Genomic DNA, 27,312 nt, shown 5'->3' on the forward strand with positions numbered 1-27,312 from the left:
CAAGTAGTTAGTGTACTAAAATGACAGTATAAATCGAAATGGTTCAAGTTTTAAAAATGAGGGGCAGCTTCTAGATAAAAGCATTCAACAAAATGAAGAGGAGTTCAATATTTGGTAACCACCTGCCTTCTATAACTTCTTTCATGCCTTCTGGGTTCTCTCAAAGGAAAAGGAAAAAAAAATATCAACAATTAAAAACCCATACTACTTAACAGTCTGACTTGAATGTAACTAATGATTTTTAATATAGGGAGTGGCATAGACAAAGAAATTAGTAAAAAAAAAAAATTAGAAAAATAAGCATTCTAGAAGTTATTTATGTTTAATGCTTAAAAGTCTGAATGCACAAACAATCTACCATCATAGAAGTACTGGTGGCCAATACAATGCGTTAGAACTATGTACAATGCACAGTTTAGTATCAAAATCTTTCTACACTGTAGAGTTTTATGAAACTGTTAATGACATCAAACACTAAGCACTTAAGACACCATTTTTTTTGCTACCACACGAAGAACGTCAATGACAGTCCATTTCAACTTGCAGCATCCATCCATTTCTAGTATGAAATTAAGTGATTTTCTACTTATACAATAAAGTTTATCTACACAGTTCTTTTGATTTTGATCCATAGCAGCAAAGGCACTGTACATCAGCAGATCCACAGACTTAAAAGATCTTTTTAAAGCATTCAAACAAAAATAATAATAAAAAAGGAGTCACATGTTATAGTTTAACAGCAACGACAACAACATAAAAGATAACACAATGTTTCTGGCACAATGGCACAGCCTGTGTCCATTTCGGGGACATCCAACTAAGACATGGAAAGAACCAGAGGTAAAGAAAACAAGTCGTCATCCCAGGAGAGTCTCTTCTTTGTGGATTTCAGAGGGTGGGCTCTGTAAAGCCTCCTCTGTTGGCCTCTTTTTGTGAAAGACTTGCTTTGCCCAGCGGGAGGCAGGCACCACTCTTGCACCTGCAGCTCCTACAGAGCACACCACAAAACAGCCTGCCACAACTGCCCAGAGACACACAGCTCCCTCTGCCAGGAAATTTGGCAAAAGTACTTAGAAGAAATTAAGTTCTCTCTTTGAGGCCCAATTTAATTTGTTTATCTGACTATAATACAATAAAAAAGGGAATTAAAAACATATTACAAAGATACCTGTCAACAAGTTAAAAAAAAAGAAAAACATCCAATTATTTAATATAATCTAAAGTTATAGACATATTGGTTAGAGTTGCCCAAATAGACTCAAAGGAAAAGTACTTGACCTGTCATATTCTACTTGTTCAGCCAAATTTCCAAATGTTTTCAATATAAGTAGAAAACAAAACAACCTCATAACAATACAGCAACATATTGCTTCCATGTGTAATTATACATTTCATGTCTCTATACAGTCAATAGTCTACATTTAGTGACATTTTTTTAATCAGTTATTTTAAACCTTCCTTTCCCCTCCCCTCACCAAAAGCAAGAGGGTAAAACATCAAATACAATGCACCTTCATTATCAATGCAGGAGCGGACACAGCTTTATTTAGTCAGTCATTGTTAGAAAGCCTTCTTTAAACAAAATAAATATATTACAGATATAATACATAATTAAAGATTCCATTCACTGTTAGGTATTCCATGTTCTTCCAAGTCGATAGCTGAAGATTTGGTATCACAGGTTCTTAAATGAGTATTCACAATTCAATAGCAAGGAGGAAGTAGGGCTATGGCAAGGGATTAAACTCCACAACTGCAATGAGTATTGGAAATCCTTGGTTTTAGATGTAGGAGAGGGGGGTGAAAAAAAAAGTACAACAGCGCAAAGTGCTACAAGGAGGAGTCCAGTTTGCACGAAGATTTGTCCTTAATAAATAACTTCATAAACCGTAGCCTTCTTGTCCCCAGAACCAGTGACAATATACTTGTCATCCACAGAGATGTCACAGCTAAGCACCGATGAGGATTCTTTGGACTAGGGAAGAAACATATCAAGAATGTCACATACAGGTGTTAAGAAGCAGGACTGGTGGTTATGGAGCAGATACACAGGCAACATGTTCCTTGGAGCACCCAGAAGCTTTATAGGAATAGGGCAGTCCCAACTTTCCTAAACATGGCAGTACTAGATTCAATCCTCTGAGTGCTCATCCCTAGCTTAGGCTAATGGTTCTTGCCCATGGGGTATCAAGGAGACAGGTAACTCAATGGTCAGAATACTCTGTCAATGAAGCAAGGTCCTATTTTAAATTCTATTCTTGGGGCTGGAAAGATAGCTCAGTAGTTAAGAGCACTGGATGCTCTTCTAGAGGACCTGAGTTCAATTCCCAGTCCCCAACACCCTCTTCTGCTTTCCACGGACACTGGGAATGCAACATGGTGCACAGACATGCAGGCAGACAAAACACATATAAGAGAAAAGTAAAAACAAACAAACAAACAAACAAACAAACAAACAAAAAAGCCCTCTTTTCTCTAGAAAGTATAGAGTAGGGCATCCTGGATCTAGGTTGTGCCATAGAGAAGCAGGCACAGCATAGGTCCTAACAAGTAGTGGAAGATGCTAGTAAAAATGCCCAACACTACTAGAATAAAACATAAAACCACGTAAGAGTTCAATACTTGGAACAGATACACATTCCATTGAAGGGTGTGTGAATGGGGGGAAATGAAGAAATGAGGGCAGACCCCACACAGGGTTTAAACCAGGACCCTGAAGAAAACTCTGAACATTGGAAACTATACATGTAAGACAATTACCTAATATACTGCATGTCTCTCACACTTTTCTGACTATAACTGTTAATAATTTAAATTCCCAAGCCACCATATATGTAAAGCTATAATACTTGTGTTTAATATACAAGAGAGAGTCTAATATTTTTTCTTCCATTTGTGCACCCAAAAGGTCACAAAATCCCCAGGATTAAGGTATAAGCTTCAGCCAGGCATGGTGGTACATGCCCTTAACTCCAACACTTGGAAGGTAGAGGCAGGTAGATCTCTGTGAGTTTCAGGCCAGCCACGGCTACATAGTGAATCCTTGTCTCATATAAAGAAAGAAAGGGGGAAAAAGGTATAAGCATCATAACAATTACATCAACTGTTTTGTCATGATGACATTCTATTTTGTATTCAAATAATTAATCAGCTTTATGATGACTTAATGTCATTTTGTTAATGGACCCAGAAGTCTATTTATTATATTACTCCCAAACATGGAACAAAAGAGAACACTCTAACTACAAACTAAAAATGGGAAGTCATTAACTTGCCTATAAAATTCACACACATCTGTAAGAAAAAACGAGAGATTTTGTGTGCATGTCTAAATTTGGTGGTTTTACAAATAATTTCCCAAACTACACAGTCTACTCTTCTACTAAGAATAACAAGTTTATAAAATCAACCCAGTTTAACAGAACTTTTCTGGAACGTTCTCTGGAAAAAGAATTGATAATAAAAGAAAATAAATAAGAACTGGGGGAAAAACCCTGATAGTACCCATGAAGGTATTTGAACAAAATACTCAAGATTTAAAATAAAAATGTATAGTATACACAAACACAAAAACGTCACAGAAAACCTAAAACACCCACAAGAAAAATAAAAGAGGACTGAGTCCTGGGTAATTCAGGATTTGCTGTGACAGGAGCGCTCAGAAATCACAGCAGAAGTCCCTATATAGCTTGTAGCTGTGCAAGTAATCCTCCTCCCTGCTGTTGGCACATTCTTGTTCTGCCTGATAAAAATGGTATTAGGTGCCTGACGGAATCACAGAATAAGTAAGTAGGTGCACATAGGACGCATGAAGGTGGATAGCTAAACCAGGACAGGTAGTATACAACACCTAGTCACTCAGCAAGCTAGGTATTACCTGGAATATGCTGGCCCCATAAGGTGTCCTCCAAGCATTCAGAAGGTTGTCTTTTCCAGTGCTTACAAACCATTTGCCTAGAGGAACAGGGTTTTGTGTTACTTTGTCATTTGCTTCACAGAATGCTGAATTAATAGAAACATTCCATTTATAACAAATAAGAATGTCTTTTCCTTTCAAAAGTAATGCCCACCCTCCTTCTGGATTTCATGAGTCACTGATTGTTATGATAAGGAATAAAGTGGATTAAGGCTAGCAATTTACATAGCTTGTTAGGGAAGCATGCATGGTTAAGGAAGCTATAGAGTTGTAAGGAAAGACACATTGACAAAATAAAAGACTCAACTTGGAAGGAGTCAACAGAAGAACCAAGCAATCATTCTGGTCGGCAGAAATTGAACAAAAGGGACTTGCTTACCACAGTGGGCAAACTTGAGTGACAGCACACAGCTCTCATGAAGATGCAACTGGTATTTGTCTGGCTTGGTGACATGCAACACTTCCACATTGCTATTCTCCATCCCTACTGCAAGCCACTCTCCAGTTGGGCAATAGCCCAAAGAAAAGATCTGGAATTAAAACAAATGATGGTGGCTGCAGAGGACAAAGCCTTATTAACCAGGAGACACCAACAAAATTCGCAATGTACAGGAAGAACTAGATCTAAGAGATGCTCTCAAAGAGATCCACGTTCAAACACAGCACTTTTCTTTGACTAGCTCCATTACCCACACAGTCCACACCTGAGAGGTGAAGTCATGCTGCTGCAGCTGCCGCCCTTCACGAAGGTCCCAGGACCTCACAGTGTTGTCCAAACCGCCTGTCCAGAGCTTGGTGCCATCATTAGAAATGTCAATACAGCTGGCTCCATCTGTGTGGCCCTGGAATTGCCTGAAAATGTAAAATGGAGGAAAAACCCTTGTAAAGTTAGCTTTTATTTTAGTTCAATTAATTCAATTGGGAATTCTCTACTGATCAAATTCAGTGCAGACTTTATCTACAGACCTCATTTGGTTTATGCTTTCTAATTACTCAAAATAATAGCAAAACATGTCATGTATCTCTATCTGGCTGTGCAGGAGGGAAAGAACATGCTCACAAGAAACACCCAATGTAAATACATTCAGTGTGACCCATTGCCCAAGGTCAGTTCTGGTAAAATGTACATGGGGCATGGAGGAAAGAGTTCAAAATGGGTCCTCACCACATAGTCAAGGATGGCCTTGAATATCTGAACCTTACCCTAAAGTTACAAGAACAACAATCACTTTGTTTTTAGAGTTGAACTTAGTGTGTAGCCCCTCAAAATAAGACCGCAAAGGGTTCTTTCCTTCTCATACATGCCCCCTGCTTCATAGCTTAAGTTCCCAATCTTCTCATATCCTTTCCCTGATTATAATGCTCATTATCATTTCTCAATATATAACCCTGCTGTCCACTTGATCTTAAACATGAGAACAGACAATTTAGGTTATGTGAGCATAAGCAGCAACCCACAAGCACTGGGCCCTCGACAAGGGCCATACAACTGCTGGTCAAGTTGTGACACATGCAGCAGCTAAACTAGAACCATATACTACGGCTTCTCACTGGGGAGCTAGGAACAATGACAGGTGTCAGTAGGCACAGACAACAAATTACAGATTTCTAATGAACCCATGAAGTTCTAACAACATCCCATACATAAAAATTCACTTCTAAAACTCTAAATCAGTAATGCCTAGTGCGTGTGTGTATGTGTGTGTGTGTGTGTGTGTGTGTGTGTGTGTGTGTGTGTGTAAAATGGAACCTTCATTTAATAAAATATAGTGGGGAAGCAAGATTTTACATTTGAATTTTGTTATCTCTAAAATGTATGTGGTTCATAATTTTTTTTTTTTTTTTTTTTTTTTTTTTTTTTTTTGAGCTGGGGAATCGAACCCAGGGCCTTGAGCTTGCTAGGCGAGCACTCTACCACTGAGCTGAATCCCCAACCCCTTCATAACATTTTTAAGAAAGCTGTATTCTACCCAGACACAGACAAACACACAAAGAGCTCTGAGCACCATGTGGTAAATTAGCTCTCCCTTACAACCAAGAAGTAGATTCAGCAGACCTACCTCACCAGAGTCTGGTTGTGCAGATCCCACACTGCAATGTTGCCATCACTGCAGCATGAGAAGCAGACCTTGGAGTCAGGGCTGATGGCCAGAGCATAGCAGGCAGGGGCTGAGGACGTCAGCTCAGCCTTGATGCGTGGGGTTGGAGCTGCCAGGTCCCAGATGGACAGTGTACTGGCTTCCCCTCCAACAATTAAGGTGCGACCATCAGGGAGCAATCTGCAGGAACGGATGTAGTTATCCCTGTTCTATGGAGACAAAAGCCATCACAAAATTACTCATGAGGAAAGAAAACAGCATTAACATGAGAGCAGGAATCCATAAAAGTATTGTGTTCCCTTCTGGTTTAATGAGCCATTTATACTTATGACAATGATAAAATAGATTAATGCTACAAAATTACATGAAATTAAGGAAGTATTTAAACTTGATCTACAAAATTTAGTACCATGATATTTAATCTTAATTAGCACCAAAATGCAAAGATCTAGTCCCACTCCTACCACCAAATTAAGCAACTGTAGATGTAATCTGCACATACAGATCACATGGGTCTGCAAACAAACCATTACAATTCTCCAAGTTCTGAAGCCCTGGCATATTTTGCTGAGGACAAAAGGTCCTGGTATTGAAACCACATCACAGTTGAAGTCACTTGGTGGTTGACACTTTTGGCCTAGCTTTGCTATGTATGATTAACAGGCATTGTAGGTTCAATGAAGAACCATCAATAGGAGGCAAGACATGAAATTTGTCTCCCTGTTCATGAGTTTATGGAAATCTTATACACATTTAATTATGTGAGATTAAATGATGTACTAAAAGATTGTTCTAATATAAGGGAAGAAAACTAAGCTACGATTTCCTGTGCAACCCAAAGATAAATGGTAACAGACCAGTTAAGGAGCTTGAAAGCCACATGAACCATTGACTTAAGCAGTTTTCAGGTGTGTTCTGGAAGAAGCAATGTGTGAAATCTTAGCATTCTTGAACCAAGTGATTACCTTTAACCCTAGGGACCGGGTGAATGCAAATTGTACAGGTACATATAGCCCACATGAAGAACTGGACCATTCTGAGAGAAAACCCTCTACCTATCTTCTTGGGACTGCTATGGTTCTCTCACCATCAGGGTCTTACCCCTGCTCACTTACCAGGCAGTCCAGCTGAGAGACGGGGCTCTTGTTGCCAGGGTGGCTGATGTCCCAGACCTTTACGCAGCCCTTGCCACCTGTGTACACGTGCCTTGTGGGGTTGCTGATGGTCACTGCGCACACCACTTCCCCATGGTTGAGGGTGTTGATCTGTCGAGCATGTCGGGGGATCCCGGGTCCAATGAGGGCATCAGGAGGAAAGGGGACAGGCTGCATCTGGCCATCGGCACTAACGTGAAAGGAGTATGCTCTAGGGCACAGGAAGGAAAAACAGCAGGAGGATAACATGAAAAGCATTAGCTTTTGCTTGTTTTTTTTTGAGACAGGGTCTTATGTATGGTTGGCCTCATACTCATATAGTGGAGGGTGACCCATCTGTCTCTACTTCCCATGTGCTATAGTTAGAAGTATGCACTAACATGTCTGGTTTAAGCAGTAATGGGTATCAAAACCCAGGTTTTATACATACTAGAAACACACTCTACCAACTAAGCTACACTGCTTGAAAATGTTATTAAACCATTCAATATAACAAAAGAGAAAACCTTGGGGTTTTTCAAGTCCCAAGGCCCACCTTACACAGCACTTCCATTTCTAGTTCACACCCTTAAATGTCATTGGTATGAAAACTTCATCAACAGATTCTACTTCAGGACACAGCTGTTAGCAAGGGAATAGTGAGGCTGCTGGAATGCAGGTCAACTTTAGGATTAGCAGGTGCCAATAGCAGGTGGGAAGGAGCTGAGTGTATTGTGGTAGCTCTTAGGGACCACAGTCTTTTTTAGAAATATGTACCATACCAAGGAAGGCATTTGTGGGTGTAGGAAAGACAGGAGCTTGAACTAAACCCTGTGCAGTGTAAGAATCATAGCTGAGATAGTGTGATGGTTTGAATGAGAAATGTCCCTAGGTTCCCACACATTTTAATACTTTCATTACCTAGTTGGTGGCATTATTTAGGGAGCATTAGGTGATGCACCCTTGCTGGAGGAAGTATGGAGGAGTCTGAGATTAAAAGCCTTCTGCCACTACAGTTTGCTCTCTGTTTCCTGCTTGCATTTGAAGATGTGTGCCCTTAGCTACTAGCTCCAGCCACCATACCCCCTTCTGCTGCTTCCTTGCTATAATGGACTCTAAGCCCTTTGGAATCATAAGCCAAAATAAACACTTTCTACAAGTTGCTTTTAGTCATGGCATTTTATTACAGCAACAGAAAAGTAACTGAAGTCAATAGTTTACAGTTCCTTATTGCCAAAGTCTAGGTTGGTTAATGTTATCAAAAGCTCATTATTGAGGGCATGCTGTAGCTGCTTGAGGGAAGGGTTGGGAAGGGTTGGGAAGCCGAGAAGCCAATACACAGAGGGTATTTTCTAAGTCAAATAAAGAGGACTTGGAACCACACTAACTGTGACCTCAGAAGAGTGAGCTTATGAAGACTGTGAACACAGATGGTACGAGTGCTGGGTGCAAGCGGTGCAATTCATAGGACCTGGCTTAGAAAGGCAATTAAGGCTACACTGGATAGGATGCTTGGATTCTGGAAGTGACATTTAGGGTGATGCTGAGAGCTTTTAATAGAGGTAGCTGAAACTGCTTAATGTACATTTTTACTAGAGATGATCCTGGAAATAGACAAAGCCATACTCTAAGCCTTGTGTCAGGTCTTTAGAAGCAACTTCATCAAGGTAGAAGATGGGGTAGATTCAAATAGTAAGGCCTGAAAGAGCAGGGTTTTTACAGATACCAGAAGTCTAACTCTTTAAGAAACTGCAAAGAAGGCTACTCAAGAAACAGTCAAAATCTACAACGACTGAAGTGGTGGCTTGTAGGCTGTGAGGAAAATGAACAGGACCCTTCTTAGGGGACTGCAGGGGAAAGGGTGACTCCAGGAGAGCCAGTTCATGTTCAGGCTTTAAAGAAAGGCTGGCCTGCTAAGGGAGGATGACTGAGAAAAGGCTAATTGATGTAGCAGTAGAGAGGTCACAAAGACTGCATCTTACAGGAAGAGAAGGAAGATTATTCCAAGTTCAGGTAGTGCTAGTTTTTCAAGACAGGTTTTTCTCTGTGTAGTCCTGGCTGTCCTGGAACTCACTCTGTAGACCACAGTGATCTTGAACTCAGAGATCCACCTGCCTCTGTCTCTTGAGTGCTGAGCTACCACCACTCAGCTGTTATATGTTCTTAATGATAATTTCTTTAAAAAAATAAAACAAAACAAAAACCTTTCCAAGAACCCCGTCACTAAATGGGTTTTAAAGAACCTAGAATTTAAATAGTTAAACAAACAAACAACTTTCCTTCAAGGTTTTAGCAAAATTTCCATCAATATAACACTGAGTACCTAGCGTGTGACCTTCTGGAGCCCAGCTACATGAAGGATTGGAAACAATACTCTTTAGCATATTTATTACTAGGGAAGCTGAGTTCAGGTTTTTGGGGAAAGCGTGGCAGCTTTCCATTCGTGGTAGTAGTGGAAACTTCTGGTCAAGACTGAAGGAAGAGAATCGAGCACAAGGCTCAGAAGCATGGTGAGCCAGACAGGCTGTAATTCCACAGCCACCAAAGTGGCCACTGCTTCTTTACATATTCCAAACACAGTTAGACTCCCGTGGCTTCAAGGCTGACCTGCAGTAAGAACCTTCAACTTACCCACTCTACTACCTCTGCTGGCTCCCTACTTGGTAACTGTTAACAGCAGCTGAAAAAAAGGACTGTACCTCTTCTCTAAAAGAGCCCTTCCATCTCATCTCAGTTCATATGGAACTCAGAGGTATTTGAGTTGTTATTTGATTAATCCTATGACCTTGTTATTTAGTCACTGCTTGAAATAGACCAATCTTTCACCTTCAGAGTTCTTGGCCAACAAAACTTGTTAGTCAGTCAACCACTATTTGCAGAGCATACACAGGTACACAGAATTTTATGGTAATTGATATTTATGTCTTCAACTCTCTAGGAACTCAAAGTCTAATTTGCCTTGTTTCCCTTTTTAATCAGCCAAATATTTACTGAACAACTTGGCTATGGAGCCAGCACTGTTTGATGCAACTGGGACATTTGGGTTAGAGTCTGTAGTAAGTTGGTTATAGAAGGAAGAACCTTGTTTTTATTCAGCAGATATTAGACAAAACAGAGTCAAGGTCAGCCAGGCATGCTGAACACTGAAGGGCAGGTGAAATGGGGAGAAAAAGAACACGGGGAGACACCAAGGCAACAAATAAGTACATATGTAATACTGAAGTAACAAGCAAAGGGAAGTTAGAGAAGAAAGAAATCTGCATAATTTTATTTACTCTTGAACAAACTGACATTGTAAGCATCAACTGTGAACTAAGTACTATTTAAGGCACTGGAAGTTTTTTTTGTTTTTTTTTTTGTTTTTTTTGTTTTTTTTTGAGACAGGATTTCTCTGGCTGTCTTGGAACTCACTCTGTAGACCACACTGGCCTTGAACTAAGAGATCTGCCTGTCTCTGCCTCCAGAATGCTGGGATTAAAGACATGTGCCACCACTGCTGCTTTGAAGTTACTTTAACTGAATATTCGTTATTGGTGGGCATGCTAACTGGTACAGCCACTGTGGAGATAAGTGTGGAGTTAGTTCCTCAAAAAACTGATCTATACCACCCTTGGGCTTATACCCAAGGGATTCTACATCTCACTACAGAAATACTTGCTCATCCATTTTCATTCCTGCTCTATTCATTACTGCCAGAAAGTAGAAACAGCTAAATGTCCATCAACAAGTGGATGGATAATGAAAATATGATATTACATAATAGAATATTTATTCAGCTGTTGAAAAAATGAAATTATGAAATCTGGAGGTAAATGGATGGAACGAGAATCAGTCATCCTGAGGTAGCTCGGACCCAAAAAGATAAATATTACCATTTTTCTCTTACATGTTAACATCAGCTTTTAAGTTTTAGATATCTGTGTTCCATTCAAAATACCTAGGGGTTAGGTAAGTAGTAAGTGACTAAGAGTCTTCCAAGGAAGGGGAAGCAGAATACAGTGTTATAAAGGGATAATGAAGAAACCAGAATAGGAGGATTAAATGGGGAGAAGGATGGGAGGGCAGGGTAAAAAGGGAATATGGGGAAGGATAATTAACACTAAAGGCCTTTTGAGAAACCATATGGAAACCTACTACTGCAGAAGCTTCCTAAAATATATACATATATAAAAGGAATTTAAATGGAGTTAACCACATAATAGTATAGGTAATATTCCAACTAGACATCATCTGCTACTAAAAAAACCCCCAGTACCAGGAATATGTTACAACTCTTTGATTAAAGGCATCACACAGCCAATCCTACCCGCTGGCCAACATTATAGGCTATTGTCAGTGCTATTAGTTACCTCCCACAACCTGATGGTTAGGCCCTATTGTTGACGGCACCACATACTTATGTCAGTGAATATGCAAAAATTGAGCTGCTGCCCAACTAGAAGCTTCATTTCCTTCTGATTAGTGTTCATAGTGCTGAAAAACACTATATATGCTACAATCTCATTCAGCTATGAACCCTCTGAGCTACAATAGTGACCTGTTTGGAAAATACATACACTGATACAATAGAGACACAAATCTTATGGGAGTAATTAACTACTTTCTTATTAAAGTTAAGATTCACACCTTATGAGATGGAACTCATACTTGACACTGTTGATGAGGCCAAGAACCTGAGACTAGATAGTTCATGGGCCTTATGGGAAACCCTACTAGTTATTATTTTGCTAAATGAACACAGCAATAAAACAACTCCTAATGACACACTGTTACACCCATAGACACTCATCAGTGCATTGCTCAGCCCTTCTCAGAGAAGCTGCTTTCTTGCAGCAGATGGTAATTAACATAGAGACCCATAACTGAATAATGTGCAGAGTGAAAGACTTTGGGGTGCTCAGTCCTAAATGTGATGTCTGTATCACACCCCTCCTTCAAGACTCAGGGATCTATGTGGAAAAGGAGGAGGTGGAAAGAATCTAAGAGCCAGAGTTAGTAGATGATTCCAAGGGAATAGCATTTTCTGACATAACAGAGCTGATGCATATATGAACTCATAGCTACTGTGACATCATGCATAAGACTTGCATGGAAAAGGAGAAGTAGGCACAGAGTCCCACAATTAAGCAAGAGGCTATTTACAATTGATAGCTGCTGAGAGGGAAAATCTTCAATGCAGGGATACTGAATGTATCAATCATTCAGCATGGCAGGCCTCATGCTCAGAAGTAGTTGGTCAATACAGTAGTGAATCTGTATTTATATGTGTGTGTGTGTGTACTTTTTGTTTGTTTTGTTTTGTTGAGAAAGAATATGAAGTTGGGTTGGTAGGGGGGCTCTGAGAGGAGTTGGGGTAGGGCAAGAATATGATCAAAATATCTTGCATTTAAAAAAAGGCTGAACCTGGAAACCTAGATGTTCCTTAACCAAACAATGGATAAAGAAAATATGGTATATTTACACAATGGAGTATTACTCAGCAGTAAAAAACAATGACATCATGAAATTTGTAGGCAAATGGATGGAACTAGGAAAATCATCCTGAGTGCGGTAATCCAAACCCAGAAAGACAAACATGGTATGTACTCACTCATAAGTGGATATTAGATGCAAAGCAAAGGATAGCCAGGCTACAATCCACAACTGCAGAGAAGCTAGGTAAAAAGGAGGACCTTAAGAGGGACACACAGGGATCGCCCCAGGAAAGAAAGGGAAAAGGGGGGCGGGAAACATGATGGGTCAAGTTGGAGGAGGGACAAGAAGGAGAGCAGTGAAAGAGATATCTTGACAGAGGGAACCATTATGGAGTTAGAGAGAAACCTGGTCCTAGGGAAATCCCCAGAAACTCACAATGATGACCCTAGCTAGGTCTCCAGCAATAGTGGAGAGAGTGCCTGAACTAGCCTTCCCTTGAAATCAGATTGGTGACTGACTACCCCAATTGTTATCATAGAACCTACATTTAGTAACTGATGGAAGCAGATGCAGAGATCCATAGCCAAGCACCAGAAGGGGAGGAGGGATTATAGAAGCAAGGGGTGGGGGGTCAAGATCACGATGGGGAAATCCACAGAGATAGCTGACCTGAGCTAGTAAGAGCTCACAGACTCTGGACAGCTGGGGAACTTGCGTGGAATCAAACTAGGTCCTCTGAATGTGGGTGAGAGTTGTGTGGTTTGATCTGTTTGTGGGGCCCCTGGTAGTGGGACCAGAACTTATCCAAAGTACACGAACTAGCTTTTTAGAGCCCATTTCCTATGGTGGGATACCTTCTTCAGCCTTGATGCAGGGGGGAGGGGCTGGGCCCTGCCTCAACTTGGTATATCAGACTTTGTTGACTCCCCAAGGGAGGCTTTACCCTCTCTTAGGAGTGAATGGGGGTAGGGGTTGGGGGTAGGGCAAATGGGTGAAGGGGAGGAAGAAGGAACTGTCATTGGTATGTAAAATGGAAAACAAATTGGGGGGGGGAGGGGGAGAAAGGCCAGATACAGGTAACTTATACCAACTGGGACTTCTCAACCCCACAATTGTGAATCAATGCATTTCTGAAAATTATATTAAAAACAAAACAAAACAAAACTTAGACTGTGGAATGGGATGTGGTGAGATGAGAATGGAGAAAAAGAGGCTAGAAGAGGTATGTTGTACTTGGTCTGTTATCGCTCCAGGGGAGTGTGAACAGACATTCCAAATGCTCAGCTCACAGTAAAGAAGCCAAATGAGCAAAGTACCTTTTCTGGAAATAGAATTGAGCAGAAGACTGTCCTGATTTTTTATGAAGTTTGGCGTGTCTGTTCTCTACATGTTCAAATTCTAATCATCTAAGTTTGCATATAAACATCACACTTTCTGAACAACAACTGCCTTAAAATCAGCAACAGACATGGAGAAGCCCTGACTGCCAGAGCTGCCTTCACAACTTACATTTTTATGTGAAGGCTTGACTTTAAACTGAAAACACCAAACTCTACCTTATGCCTTGTCTTTTGCTAAGAGAAAATGAAAAATACTATGAAGCCCTATTAGTATTCAGCAATGCCCAAATTCCAAAAATCAAGCAGGAACCAGAGCTTGGTACAGCGAATCCAAAGAGATAAAAGGTACTCACGGTTTTCCTCCTGGAATGCCTGTCAAGTTTGGAGGTATTGCTGGCACGCGCATGTGATGGTGTGGATCAAATCCCACCTAATATTGTCCCCATGGAAAACAAAAGAAAAAAGAAAAAACAAGCCCGATTCACACTTGCTCTATCTTACACAACATGGCACCTCAAGTCTAGGAAAACAGATCATTTGACAATAAGATTTTAGAGACATTTATAGAAGTATTTGTTGATAAAATGACAGGATGCTTAGGATTTAATAGTCATTTATTCAGGACTGGAGAATACAAAAATATTACACTACTGATTATTGAAACTTATTACAGAAACAAAGGCTTCACCATATTTTTTTCTCCTTATGGCCCAATTTTGTAGTTTGAAATGTCAAAATGACTACTATATTTTAAGAAGTCATAAACTTTCTCATCTTCCCAAGGAAATAATCAAGACATAATCCATGCATCTTAATTTATAAAAAACACTCAGATTCTTTGATAAATACTTTGTATTATATAAACTACATTAAAAAGAATGCAAGACAATGCTGTGTGTTCCCAAATTCTAATCTATAAAAGCAGGTAAACATACCACAGGAGATCTTCCATAGGCTGCTGCAGCTGCGGCTGCTGCAGCAGCTGCACTCATCTGTGGGGAGATGTTGTGTAGTCCAGCATAGGCAGCTCCAGGGCTGGTCAGCTCCCCATTCATCCCAGCATGGGGCACAATCCCAAAGGGGGTTGGATATGGACAAGGTACAGCCATTGGGGTCCTCAGGCTAGATGCTGAAGAGAAAACCAAGAACACAGAAAACTATAGTAGCACATTGTTCACTTGGTTAATAATATAACCCATAATTCAAATGAACTCATTTTACTATTCTCAAAATCATTCAATCTTCAGAGTGGTTTAATCATCCATCCCATTTTTCTGAACACCTAACCTCTGCTAGACATGGGTGGGGCCACATGCTTAGTTTACTTTACCTAACTAACAGTCAGTGCTGGTCATCACTACTTTTAACAGATTGCATTACTTAAGTCCTTAAAACAGACTTAAGTCTTTTTTAAAACAGAAGTATAAATAAATATCCAACACTTTCCCCCTTACTAACCTAAGGGGTCCACACCTGGTGGCTTTCCAGGCACAGGCCTCAATCCAGGAGTAGAGTTACTGCCAGGGGTAGGTGCGTCAGTTCGTGGAGTAGGAGTATTGGATTTTGAAACGGGAGTAGTAGATTTTTCATTCTAATAAGAGACAGAGTACATTAGCCAGGGGAACATGATTTTAAGAGTTACTTTAATATTAAAACAGTAAGCAAAACGAAACAAAAATAGAAGTTGAAGAATTCCTTCAATTTCTCTTATATCTTGCATTGATTAAAAGTGGCTGGCAAAGAACCAGTAAGGTAGAGTTTAGGAAGACCTGAACTGAAGCTGATCTGTGGTCATTTTTTGGAGCCTGATCTCAGTCAGAGGCCAAAGAAATTCACCAACCATGAATTCTGATTGTGGGCCACATATTGGTGGCCATGATTATGTCAACCTCTTAACACACTGTTCACGTACTAAGAAGTTCTCTATCTGACTTGATCCTCTCAGAAAACAGCCACACATGAATCATCATGGAACCCATAGTAGAAAGGAGAGGTCATGAAGAGACGACCAAAGGAGTTAAAGAAATCAGGCTTTCTTTCCATCCTACACACATATATTCTGTATCTGCACACAAACAGAAGAATCTTCCTTTCCTTTATCTGTGAATTCAAAAGGTCACTGAAAACTATATATGGCTTTTTAAAAAAAATAAAAATAAGTGGTGAAGTTTAAAAAGAAAGAGGATTTGCCCCACACAAATGCAATCAACTCCACAGTCACATGAGTAGGTTTAGGGACAGTACGTCGACTAGTAGGCAGTTCAGTCTGGCATTTGTGTTGAGTCAAAACAGACTTTTTCTAAGTCACAGGATACTTCTGAGGCAGAAGCTAAAATTACCGCAGCTGTGTATAGCTGGGCAATTCAAATGCAGCTAGTAATAAAATGACTGAAACCCCAAACCAAGTTCACCACAAACCACAGACAATGAGACCACCTCTCTAACTCCAGTGTGTTGTTTTTCAACTTTACTAAGATGTTTTTCTCTTTTTCACCCATTTTCTCTCTCTTAGACTTACAGAAAGACTCAGTAAGCAAATGCCATCAATTTAGTAAACCTTTCTGTTCCAAAACATCTTTTCTAATGAAACTTATATCTGAAACACACAATTCACCATTTGGAAATCCAAACCCTATGAAAAGATAGGAAATACATAAAAATTGAAAAATCAAAATCCAACAACTAGTTCGTAAGTGGCAATTCTGCTAAGGGTGGGGCAGCTTACAAGGCTAAGCTCTTTGGATTTGGAGGAAGGGGTACTGCTGGAAGATGCAACAGAGGCGGGGCTGATGGGGGCATCTTTCTTGAGGAGGCGTGTCTTGTCTAGGCCATTCTCCCTGGGGGAATGTGCTGGGCTTCCTCGAGGGGATGATGGATCCTGTAAAGAAAAATTTAAGACTCACAATTGACTCTCAGCACCCAGGTCCTTGACTAGGGTACTCTTCTAACTGAAAGTACTTAATAGCTTGCTTAAAAGTACAAAATGTTCTGAAAAAGATAACAAACTTAACTGAAATTGCTAAAGGAAACATCTGGTATTGAGGTCAGATTCTAAACAAAAACAAAAATAAAAAAGCTCATTAATCTGCAAGGAGCATCAATACGATCAGTAGGGTGACCACTGACACCTGCGAATTTCTTGTGGTGAAAAAGGATAGTGGCATTTGAAAGGAAGGAGCAGCACTTTTGAAAGGCACAGCAACGTATGAAGTCAGTAACAGTTTCTCCTAAGTGGGACCCTAGCCGTTGTTACAGCTGCAGATGAGCAGGAAGCAAAGCCAGCCACAAACATACCTCATTGGACACATCAACTACTAGGTTGTCATCACTCTTCTCACCATCACTGTCCTGCACAGAGAAGTGAGAAGCATTATCTCCACCCTCCAGTAAGAACAAGCAACATCAGAGTTTCCACTACATTTATGTGCCCACACCAGGTCCTTATGCGATGAATACTGTACCAAATAGACTTAAATCGTTTTACAATTGAAAAATGGAGGACCACAACTTGCTTATATTACTGTAAAACACAGAACACAAACTTTCATACCCACCTAAACACAGACTACAAGTGTGGTGGGGTATGGTTTGGTCTGGCAGCAGTTAAAAAAATCTGAGTAAGTCATTGCATGGTTAAATGTGAAGTAAAAATCCAAGGTTTGAGCTTCTTGTGAAGCCCATAGTCCTATAAGGAACCAGCTGATGGGAAGCAGCTCCACACTTGTTATCTAGCATGCTCCCTTCTCTTATGGAACCTGCCTAGACACTACAGGAAAAGGGGCTTCATTTCATGTAAAGGACATTGTAGATGTCTAAGCTAACCACATAAAGTTCTGGAATAAACTACCCTAACAGAAATAATAACCTAGTATATCCAGATCTTAGATTCGGTGCTAGAGGAAAGCACTGTGGTCATGCATACACACGTACACACATACATGTATGTTTGAGCACATAAACATAAACACACACACAACTTCAGCTAGTTGATGGAGATAGTGTGAGATACAGCTATACACCATACATTAAAAAAAAAAATCTCTTAAAGTATATTGCTTATCCTGTATTCTAGAATTGGCTGGTAATGGTTAAAATTACCAGTTGATAAAGAACAAGACAAATTAACTTCCTACAAAGCAAAGGTGGATGAACTTACATAGCGAGCTGCAATTTCCTTTTCTTCTGTTTTCTGTTTTTTGCTTTCTGAAGAATAGTCTGTAGAGTTCCTGTGTTTCTCAGAACCTCGGAAACTGGCTGATGGGGATACCGAAGAGCTCTGGAATTAGAAATAGAAGCAGGATTGAAAAAGATCGTTTGCTTATGAGAGCATTTAAACACATTTAAACAATTTTTGTTGTTGTTGTTGTTGTTCTATAGTACATGCCTAGGAAGCTATTAAGAGGAGACAGGAGACAGAAGAGGAGATGAAAGAAGAAAGATAGAGGTACCAGCGAAAGAAAAAGAGAAAGAGCAGAAAGATGAGCAGAAGAATAAAAAGGACAGTCAGTAGGCTGAGTACAAACTAAAGAGCAGATCTGGTCTCAAGCACCTCAAGCATGCTGCTTAAGACTTTCACAAACTTTGGAAAGGGAGAAAACACAAGAAACAGCTCCCAGGGAAAAACAGGCTGGCTTTCTTTGTTTTGTTTTGTATTTGAAACTCCCACAGAGAAACTGAATGCAGTTGAACTTTAAAGGACAACCAGTAATTTTTCAATTAAAACAAACTCAAACAGGGAAAACTAATCATTAAGGATTTGAACAACCAAATGTGGTGACCATGTGATATATAGATCATAGTCACAGAATATTGTCCTCAGCTTACATCTACGGCCTGGAACACGCAGAAGCAAGAAGAGAGGAAAAAAAAAAAAATCCCTGCAAACATCAATTGTATTTCTGCATTTTGTTTCCGGAAACCCTAAAGTCACTGTGGCCAGAACAGAGGAAGTGGGTACATGTCTCAGGAGACCACAGTAAGGGGTTATGTGCCTTAGGCTCAGGCCACAGACATCATGTCTGTTCTTTCAATAGGTGCTTAACCTGAGGTGTTCCTACATTGGTGACAAGATTTGAAGCCTTAGAAAGGTGGTTCTCTGTCATGAAAGTCAGCTGATTACTTAGCACATATATGCTAGCTTAAAACTATGGATGGAAAAATGAAGACCAAAACTACCCTCAAGAATCTGTGAGTGCCACGGGCTAGGGAGATGGTCCAGTGGCCTCAGTGCTCCTCTCTAGAATCTCATGTGAATCTGGAAGGAACAGCATGTGCCTCTAACTCCAGTCCTTCTACAGGGAGATGGAAGGTAAAGACAAGAGAATCTCAGAAGGTTAGAAGCCAGCTGGCCTGCTATGCAAAGCAGCACACAAGAGACCCTGTTTCAAAAAAGGTGAAAGGCAAGGACAAAAACCTCAAGTTGTTCACTAGCCTCCACACACATACTCTACCCCAACTACCACACAACTTTGGACTAAATGACAGAAAAGACTCTGGGCATTATTCAGTAAGGACAAAGACTAAAACAAACCATCACAAGCCAAGCTATTTCTTATTTTTGTTATTTGTTTTTATGGTGATGGAAATATAACCCAGGACTTCCCACATGACAAATGTTCTCTGCCATTTAGCTACATCACCAGCTCCCAAACAATTTTAAAAGGAGACTAGGTAATTAACTTATAAGCAGTTTCAGTATATTTCTAAGTCATAGGCTTGATGTTTTTGCTTTACACTCTTACCAAACCCAATTTAGTATGGTTTTATGGCTACTGAAGTCACACATGAAGACCACTAGTTTCCAGCCAGAACTTCCTAGCTAGTTGTTACCCGGTCAGTTTTTAAAGCTTCCTCAGATGCTTCCAGGCAGAAGTAGTTACTCTCTTCCCATTGTTCCCTCAATATGCTGTTCATTCAGTGAATGGGGCATGTGCAACAACTAGACTGCAGGTTGCTTAGAAAACTACTTCCTACTTCAGACTATCGCTCCCCTGAGATGGGGCACCCAGCAAGGTGGGCAGCATAGAACTGGCCAGGAATGTTTTAAACATAAAAAATTCCACATGACCCCTGGACATGTGTTTCAATCTAGTTCAAAACCCCTGAGATAATTAAATGGGTGGGAAGTGGGAAGGCAAGGTAGAGTAGGGAATTTGGGAAGATAACTAACACCTGACAATCTTTTGAAAATATCACAAAGAAGCTTCCTAAAATGTATACATACATAAAAAGGGTCTAAATGGAGGTACCTTAAAATGGGGGGGGGCGGGGTGGATCCCTAACTAGATACCATTACCAAATAAAAACCCAGTACCAGGAATGATTTACCTCTTTGAGTTGTTGGCCAATGAAATCCCATAGACACTAAGAATTACAGGTTACTTTGCTCTGGTTACCATCCAGAAAATGACAGTAAGACACCACACACTGAGTCACAGAATATAATGAAATCAAGCTAATACTAAACTTGAAGAAGCTTCATCTCTACTGGCTAGCTTTTATAGTGCTGGAGGGAACAATGCATGTTACTGGAGAATAAATGTAATTTGTACTCACCTGTAAACTTTGTAAGCTACAATAATGACCTGCCTGGTCAGAGATGGCCACTGGTGCAACAGTGGCATGACTGTTAAGGGAGTAATCAACTACTTTCTGATTGGATTTAGGGTCTGTTCTACAAGACAGGACTCACATCTGGCACTGTCAATGAAGCTAAGAACCTGTGGTTAGTGAGGTCATAGGCCCTGGGGAAGAATATATTGATATCCTTCTAAAATACACATAGCATCAAGATGACTCTTAATCTCTTATTGCTATACTCATAGGTCAGCAAAATCTCTCAGTCCTCAACACAGAAGCTACTTGTTTCAGGAGGTGGCAATTAACAGAGTTACAACTAACTGGTCAATATGCAGAGAGTAAGAGACTTTGGAGTGCTCAAACCTAAATGAAACATCTGTATCATACACCACCCATTCAGGGGTCAGGGATTTATTGGCCAAGAAGGCTGACAGACATAATGGAAACTGTTTTCTGGACATAACAGCTACACATAGGAACTCACAGCAGCTACAAGAGCATGCACACACAAAAGGCATGTGGGTGACTGGGGAGGCAGAGGTGGATCTGAGGAGTTGGGGGTAGGGAATGAACATGATCAAAATACAGTGTATAAAATTCTTAGGAACAAAAACATTCTTTAAAAACAAACAAACAAACAAAAAACCATTAGATACATTGAAGAAGGTCACTAGATGAATTTCATAGGATATCATTTGAGTAAAATGTGCTAGGGTGCCTTGGATCTGTAAAACAAAGTTCCACTCCTTCTTCATTTTATTCCTTTACCAATGTGATGCCTTCTCCTACTAATGTGCTATTTCACAAAGAACCTGTGTGGGTGGGTGGGGCTTAATGCTATCTGAGCTTTCTGACACTCTACTTCCAGTCATTTCAATTTTCTTCAAAAGAGGAAAAAAACAATTTCTAAACAATAATGAATACATTCTTAGAAATTAATGTTAAAAAGTAATGCTTGTTTAGTTTTTCTGTTTTGTTTTGTGAGACAGAGTTTCTCTGTGTAGCCTTGACTGTTCTGGAACTCACTCTGTAAACCAGGCTGGCCTTAAACTCATAGAGATCTGCCCATCTCTGCCTACCAAGAGCTGGGATTAAAGGTGTGCACCACAGCTGGCCTTGAGCCAACTCCACACAATGCCTATTTAGTCTTAGTGTTTATTGTCACACATGTAAAATCAAATAGCTTCTTTTTTTTGTAAGATTGTTGTCTCTCGTTTATGGATACTTTCTTTTGTATGTATGTGTGTGTTATACACGAATATCTGTATATAAGTTTGCATGCATGTGCTCATGCATGTGGTGTTTGATGCTAGGCGTCTTCCTTGATCTCTTTCCACTTTATTTATTTAGGCAGGGTCTCTTCCTGAACTCAGAGCCAATGATTTGTGCTAGTCTAGCTAGGCAACTTGCTCTAGAAATAGGATGTTTTCCTCTTAAATGCTGGGATTACAGAGGGGCCACCATGCCCACCTTGTTTACATGTGGGTTTTGGATATCAGAATTTCACTGAGCTATCCATCTCTCCAGACCCTTGTATTAATTTCATTGTAGAACAGAGTCACACATTTGATTTTACTAGTAAAATAATAAAGTAATTATCACTAGCATTTAAAGGTTAAGCTGCACTATGAATACTGAAGTGATCAGTGACACCCTAATAACATAACTGCTCTGGAGTCAAACTGACTTGGCATGGGTTCTCACCACATGGATTAGAAGGCTATACCACTCTGCTATTGGATGGGCACTTGGGTCTTTCTTGAACATAGAAATGGGGAGACTTAAAAATGATAAAGACAGTCATGTTTTTGCTAGAAAAGTTTATTTTCACATCTCTGATTATTATAAAAGCTTAGTTAGGTTGGTTATTTAGCTTACTACCTAAGACACTATAAATCTAAACATTAAGACTCATTCAGAAAAATATTTTCATTACAATTTATCATAATATAAGCAATATGTTACACATAGAAGCAGATCAATTTAGAAGTAAAAAATACTCTGGATGTTCATGTTTTATAAAGCTCTGAATTTAAAAAATCCATTTTTAACAGGAAAAGAAACAAAATGATGTGTTTAAAGTTCAAAAAAAGGGGGGGAGGGGGGCGGGCACAAAGAGACTACAAAGGAAAAAAATACAAACTTTTATGTTTCCTATGGAAAACCCCAATTATACTGGCAGCATAAATGTACTTTACAGATACTCCTAGTATTATAAAACAGACTTTTTCAAAAAGGAAAAATTCCTATATCTCATTTTGAAATCCACCTTAGATTTTACTGAGGCTGCTGGCCAAATCTGCTGTAGAACACTAATACCTCCAGCAACTTGAAATGGGTGGCCCACACCTGTCCACCTCTAGATCAAAGACGGCATGTATGGGAAAGAGTTCTATAAAGTATTCTCCAAAGAAGGTCATATTAATATCATTAGCTAATTTTAATAACAGGGAAAACACACTGTAATAGTAGACAAGAGCACTTCTGGAGTCAGACAGTATGGAGTCTTCTATTTAACAGGCCTATAGCCCCAGGAATGATGTTTACCCTTACTCAGTCTCTTTGTAGTCCGGGATAACAAGATACTATCTTCACCTACTCTGGGCTTTGAGGATGAAGAAGAACAATTTATACAAAGCTCAAGAAATAGTCTTGGGCACACAGCCTAGCCTCGTAATGACAGTAATGCTGATACCTCACTGTATACTGTGGTTTAGTCTATTCTATTTACTATAGACTAGAAAGGAGAAGGTCCATGTGAGGACTATTCTAGGCACTTTGTAGTACTTCCCCTCAACACAAATATTCTAATGGCCCATGATGATAGGATTTCAATGAACCAAAACATCTTTCAACAGACATCTTTCTATATGGTAGAGAAAGAATTACAAATAACATACTCACATGGGATTTCCTAATTCAATTGCAAATGTCCACCAAACTAATTCTGCTTTCTATTCACAAAGGTGTTATGCTTAAGTCATTCCTGCCCACTTACAGATTATAAGCAGAAACAATATGCTAAAATTTGAATGGACATCTAAGATTAAAAACAAAAACAAAAACAACCTAAAAGTTTGGGCTGGCAAGACAGCTCAGCAGGTAAACGTACTTGCCACTAAGTCTGACAATCTGAGTTTATTATCTGGAACTCCACATAGTGGAAGGTAAGACAGGAACTCCTCCTCCTCTGACCTCTGTGCATACTCTGTGGCAGGTGTGTGCCCTGCCCAAACAAACAATCAAACAAACAAATGTGGAAAAAAATTCCTAAAGCTCACTGGCCATGGGTGGTTGCCTTCAGATCTACTAGGTACTAAAGAGTAAATCAGTTTTTAGACAGGAAAACAGGTACAATAAAGAGCCAAGGGGCATCATGAAAATCTGATTAATAGTTTGCTTTGCTTTCCAGGCTTCTTTTATTCTCAACAATAATCATTTAGATGACAAATTACACTGTTACTCTAACTGAAATTCAGTTCCAGAACTCTCAAACCTTAGTATGAGTAGGTCATGGTTAAGTTTAGAGAAGCCAGAAAAGGAAGGTCAATATATCCACAGATCCTTTACTGATGTTACAACCAAACTCCCGAATGAACATTTATTTCCTCTGCAACCTCTTAGACAAGCTGAAAATGCATATCTATACCAAGAGCAAACAATGGTGATTTACTTTACTTTCAAAAGGATTTATTTTTATTTTATAAGCATTACTCTTTTGCCTGAGGGTATGTATGCACACTGAGGGCATGCCTGGTGAATGCCCTGAAACTGGAGTTATGATTGACTGTAAACGTCACACAGAAGCTGGGAACTGTACTCAGGCCCTTTTCAGGAGCAGTAAGTAACTACTGAGCCATCTCCTCCAGCCCCCAAATTCAGAAAGCCATGGTTTTGCTGTGTCTCAACAATGAAGCACTGTACATTTTACAAATACTCTAGGAGGTTTTGAAATAAAGTTAACAGCCTAATAAATTTATGTATACCAAACATCATACCATATCCCAGTAGCATCTGATTGATAATTTTATTGACCAGTATTAACCAAAATATTCATATTCCCAGAGAGCAAATAAATAAACCTCAGTTGTGAAAAATCTAATATCTTAAAAATGAAAATCATTTGGTCAAAATGCATGTCTCACATGACAATTCATCACATGCAGATTTATGTAAATTAACTAAAATTCAGAGCATACTGCTATTGACTGTGGCAAAGACCTGAGTCAGTTACTATTGTCAGTTTACTGCTCATTACACCAAGACTTTTATTTAAACGACCTGCTTGATTAAGGATGTCATAAAAAGCACACTCTGCAGACAATCTCACAGAATTTGCTTTTCCAAATTAACATAAATCAAAACTCACCTTCAAAAATGATTGGAACTTTTTGAAGATCTGCCCTTCAAAGAATATTTAATACAATCGCCATATAATGAAGTCTACTGTTACTACAACGTTTTATCTTTGTAGCATTTCATGAAGGGCATACTCTTAAAGAATTGTTGTTGTCTTCTGCTTCTCTTCTAGTAAGAAACTTGAGTCAAGACAAACTGCTGCATATAATTAAAATAACATCTTTTGAGTCAGCGCCTCCAATTTCTACATTATGGACATAAAGTCAAAAAGCTCTGGGTTCTGCCTGAATCACTTATTACTACCTAGGACAACTTACTAAAATTCTTGAAGTTTTCATTTCCCAGCAGGTGGGGTAGAGTGGAGGCATTACTCTAAGGTCTCAATAAGGACTGAAGAGTTCATATTGTGAGCACAGTACTTAAAATCTATTATAATATGCTTGTACGAAGAGCCAATCCTCTTTGGCAATGCTGGAAACTACTGTACAATCTTCACTCACTTATCGGCTCGCTCAACAAGGATTTTCTGAATATACACAAAGTGAAGAAATAAAGAGATAAATTAATTCCACAGCCTGCCCTCCCATCAGAAGTCGAAGTATTTAGAATACAAATGGCATATGCATTGTTTTCCTTCATGAACTAGAAAGACAGCACTTTGATATTTAAGTCATTTGTGCTTTGTTTTTGTGGTCTCAACATTACATATTACTTGGTCAGGATAAAATGCCCTAATAATTTATAAGGTATCAATACAATTGATTTTAAATTAGAACATTATCTTAATGTCCTCTTGAGGTTTCTTGACTGTTATTTCCTCTTCCTGGAATAAAGATGTTGGCTCTGCACCAGAAATTTCATTAAATACATTTACTTTTTCTGGCAAGTTCAGGGGCAAGAACATGACGTTTTGATGCCAAAGATATGGGCCTGATTCTTATACAGGTGACTTAGTTTTCCTCACTTGATAGTCACCCCATATGTGGTCCAAGTTGTGGGCCACACGAAGAAGCAATGGTGCAGTGTGAGTGCGTGTACGCATGTACAAGTACTTTACCTTGATTATCACAATTTTAATAGCAACTGTACTAAATATTTGCCAAACACATACAACTTTGTATTGCACACAAATGTTTAATCGTCCAGTCCATCCTGTGCCCTTCAATTCAATGGTCTTCAGATTTGCAAAGTTTAACATAGTCATGTGCTTTTGTTCTCTTCATGAATTTTGTGCTCTCATCAACAAGATAGTTAAAATATTTGTATGTGTGTTCTGCACTAATTAGTTATACATATTAGCAATTTTCTTTTGGACAAATAAAAATATGTAAGATATAGCCTACACTACTCTCTTACTTACTGCCATATTATTAATGCTACTAACTCTTACCTAATGGGGTATATAAATCTGACTGTTCTAAAAACCAAAGCGGCAAGATTTCTAAAATTTCTGGTATGGTAAATTGCTTAAGCACCATCTTATGCTATATTCTGGTTTTGTTGTTGTTGTTGTTTGTGTGTGTCAAAATATCAGTAAAATTCCAACAGCTGTTTGAAAGATTTAAAGCAGGGTAATGACCTAGAACTAAGCTTTGGCAAGTCAGATCTCAATGTATCAGGAGCCTTACCTTGGTCTTTTCATGTTGTTATTTCTCTAGTAAACTATGTTAATCTATTTGGAAGGCTAAACATAATTTTTTTAATTGTTAATGCCAATTCATATATATTCTTCTGTGTTATTCATGTAAAGGTCCTATACAATATCTGATAGCATTTCTGCAGGAACATAAAAGGAATAACAACCAATTTAAAGATAAGCTCCTAGTAGTGTTAAGGTTGTTAATCTGAACCTCTGGTCTTCATTTTGGGACAGAATAGCTAGTTTTCAATAATTACAGCTGATTAGATTTTTCAACAAAAAGTGATTTGTTTCTCAGAATAGAATTTGCCAATAGAAATGTAATATAGCCACACATGTATTTATTTTTTCTAGTAGACACAGTATTAAATACAAAAGAAACCATAAAATTAATCTTAGTTACATATGTAACTCCAGACATAAAAAATACCATACCAATACATAAGCAAGATAAACATTTCAGATATTTTACAATCTCTCTTCACTAGTACTACACTTCCAAAGGGCAGTTTGCAGTTTATACTTATAGTTCATCTTGAACAGGCCATATTTCTGTTGCTTAAAAGGTGTGTGTGGTTTATGGCTACCATATTAGGCAACACATCCAAAAGTTTTCAAAATACAAGGGGAAACAAACACCCATTAACACTGCAAGTCCCCAGCACTATGATAGGACAGGTACAACAGTCCTTGTTTACTTTCCCTAATTTCATCTGTAAATTTCTTTCTTAGAGCAGACACCCAAGTCTTTTCATTTGAGAGTTTGATGCACATTATGCCAAGAATTTTCTTTTCTGGCCTGTGTGGCTAAACATTTTTCAGTTTTTCTATA

The 27,312-nt window shown here is 39.2% G+C and overlaps 1 protein-coding gene across 7 annotated transcripts in view; it reads right to left on the reverse strand.

Annotated features, from left to right (window-relative positions):
• Positions 1–221: 221 nt before the first annotated feature.
• The window catches only part of Tle4 (TLE family member 4, transcriptional corepressor), a 138,698-nt gene continuing 111,607 nt past the window's right edge, over positions 222–27,312 (reverse strand). For 3 of the 7 annotated variants that reach the window (XM_036206775.1, XM_036206768.1, XM_036206762.1), the window contains 12 exons: positions 18,060–18,179; positions 17,198–17,251; positions 16,629–16,781; positions 15,362–15,494; positions 14,839–15,032; positions 14,257–14,333; positions 7,131–7,380; positions 5,977–6,224; positions 4,621–4,768; positions 4,296–4,446; positions 3,878–3,954; positions 222–1,975 (listed from right to left, as the gene is read on the reverse strand). In XM_036206775.1, coding sequence (XP_036062668.1) covers positions 1,868–1,975; positions 3,878–3,954; positions 4,296–4,446; positions 4,621–4,768; positions 5,977–6,224; positions 7,131–7,380; positions 14,257–14,333; positions 14,839–15,032; positions 15,362–15,494; positions 16,629–16,781; positions 17,198–17,251; positions 18,060–18,179 — 1,713 coding nt within the window. In that variant the 3' untranslated portion in view covers positions 222–1,867. The remainder of the gene's footprint in view (positions 1,976–3,877; positions 3,955–4,295; positions 4,447–4,620; positions 4,769–5,976; positions 6,225–7,130; positions 7,381–14,256; positions 14,334–14,838; positions 15,033–15,361; positions 15,495–16,628; positions 16,782–17,197; positions 17,252–18,059; positions 18,180–27,312) is intronic. The other 4 variants (XM_036206752.1, XM_036206736.1, XM_036206729.1 and 1 more) reach the window with 2 other exon arrangements.

Source organism: Onychomys torridus, chromosome 1, assembly GCF_903995425.1.
Source record: "Onychomys torridus chromosome 1, mOncTor1.1, whole genome shotgun sequence".
Classification (NCBI taxonomy): Eukaryota; Metazoa; Chordata; class Mammalia; order Rodentia; family Cricetidae; genus Onychomys; species Onychomys torridus.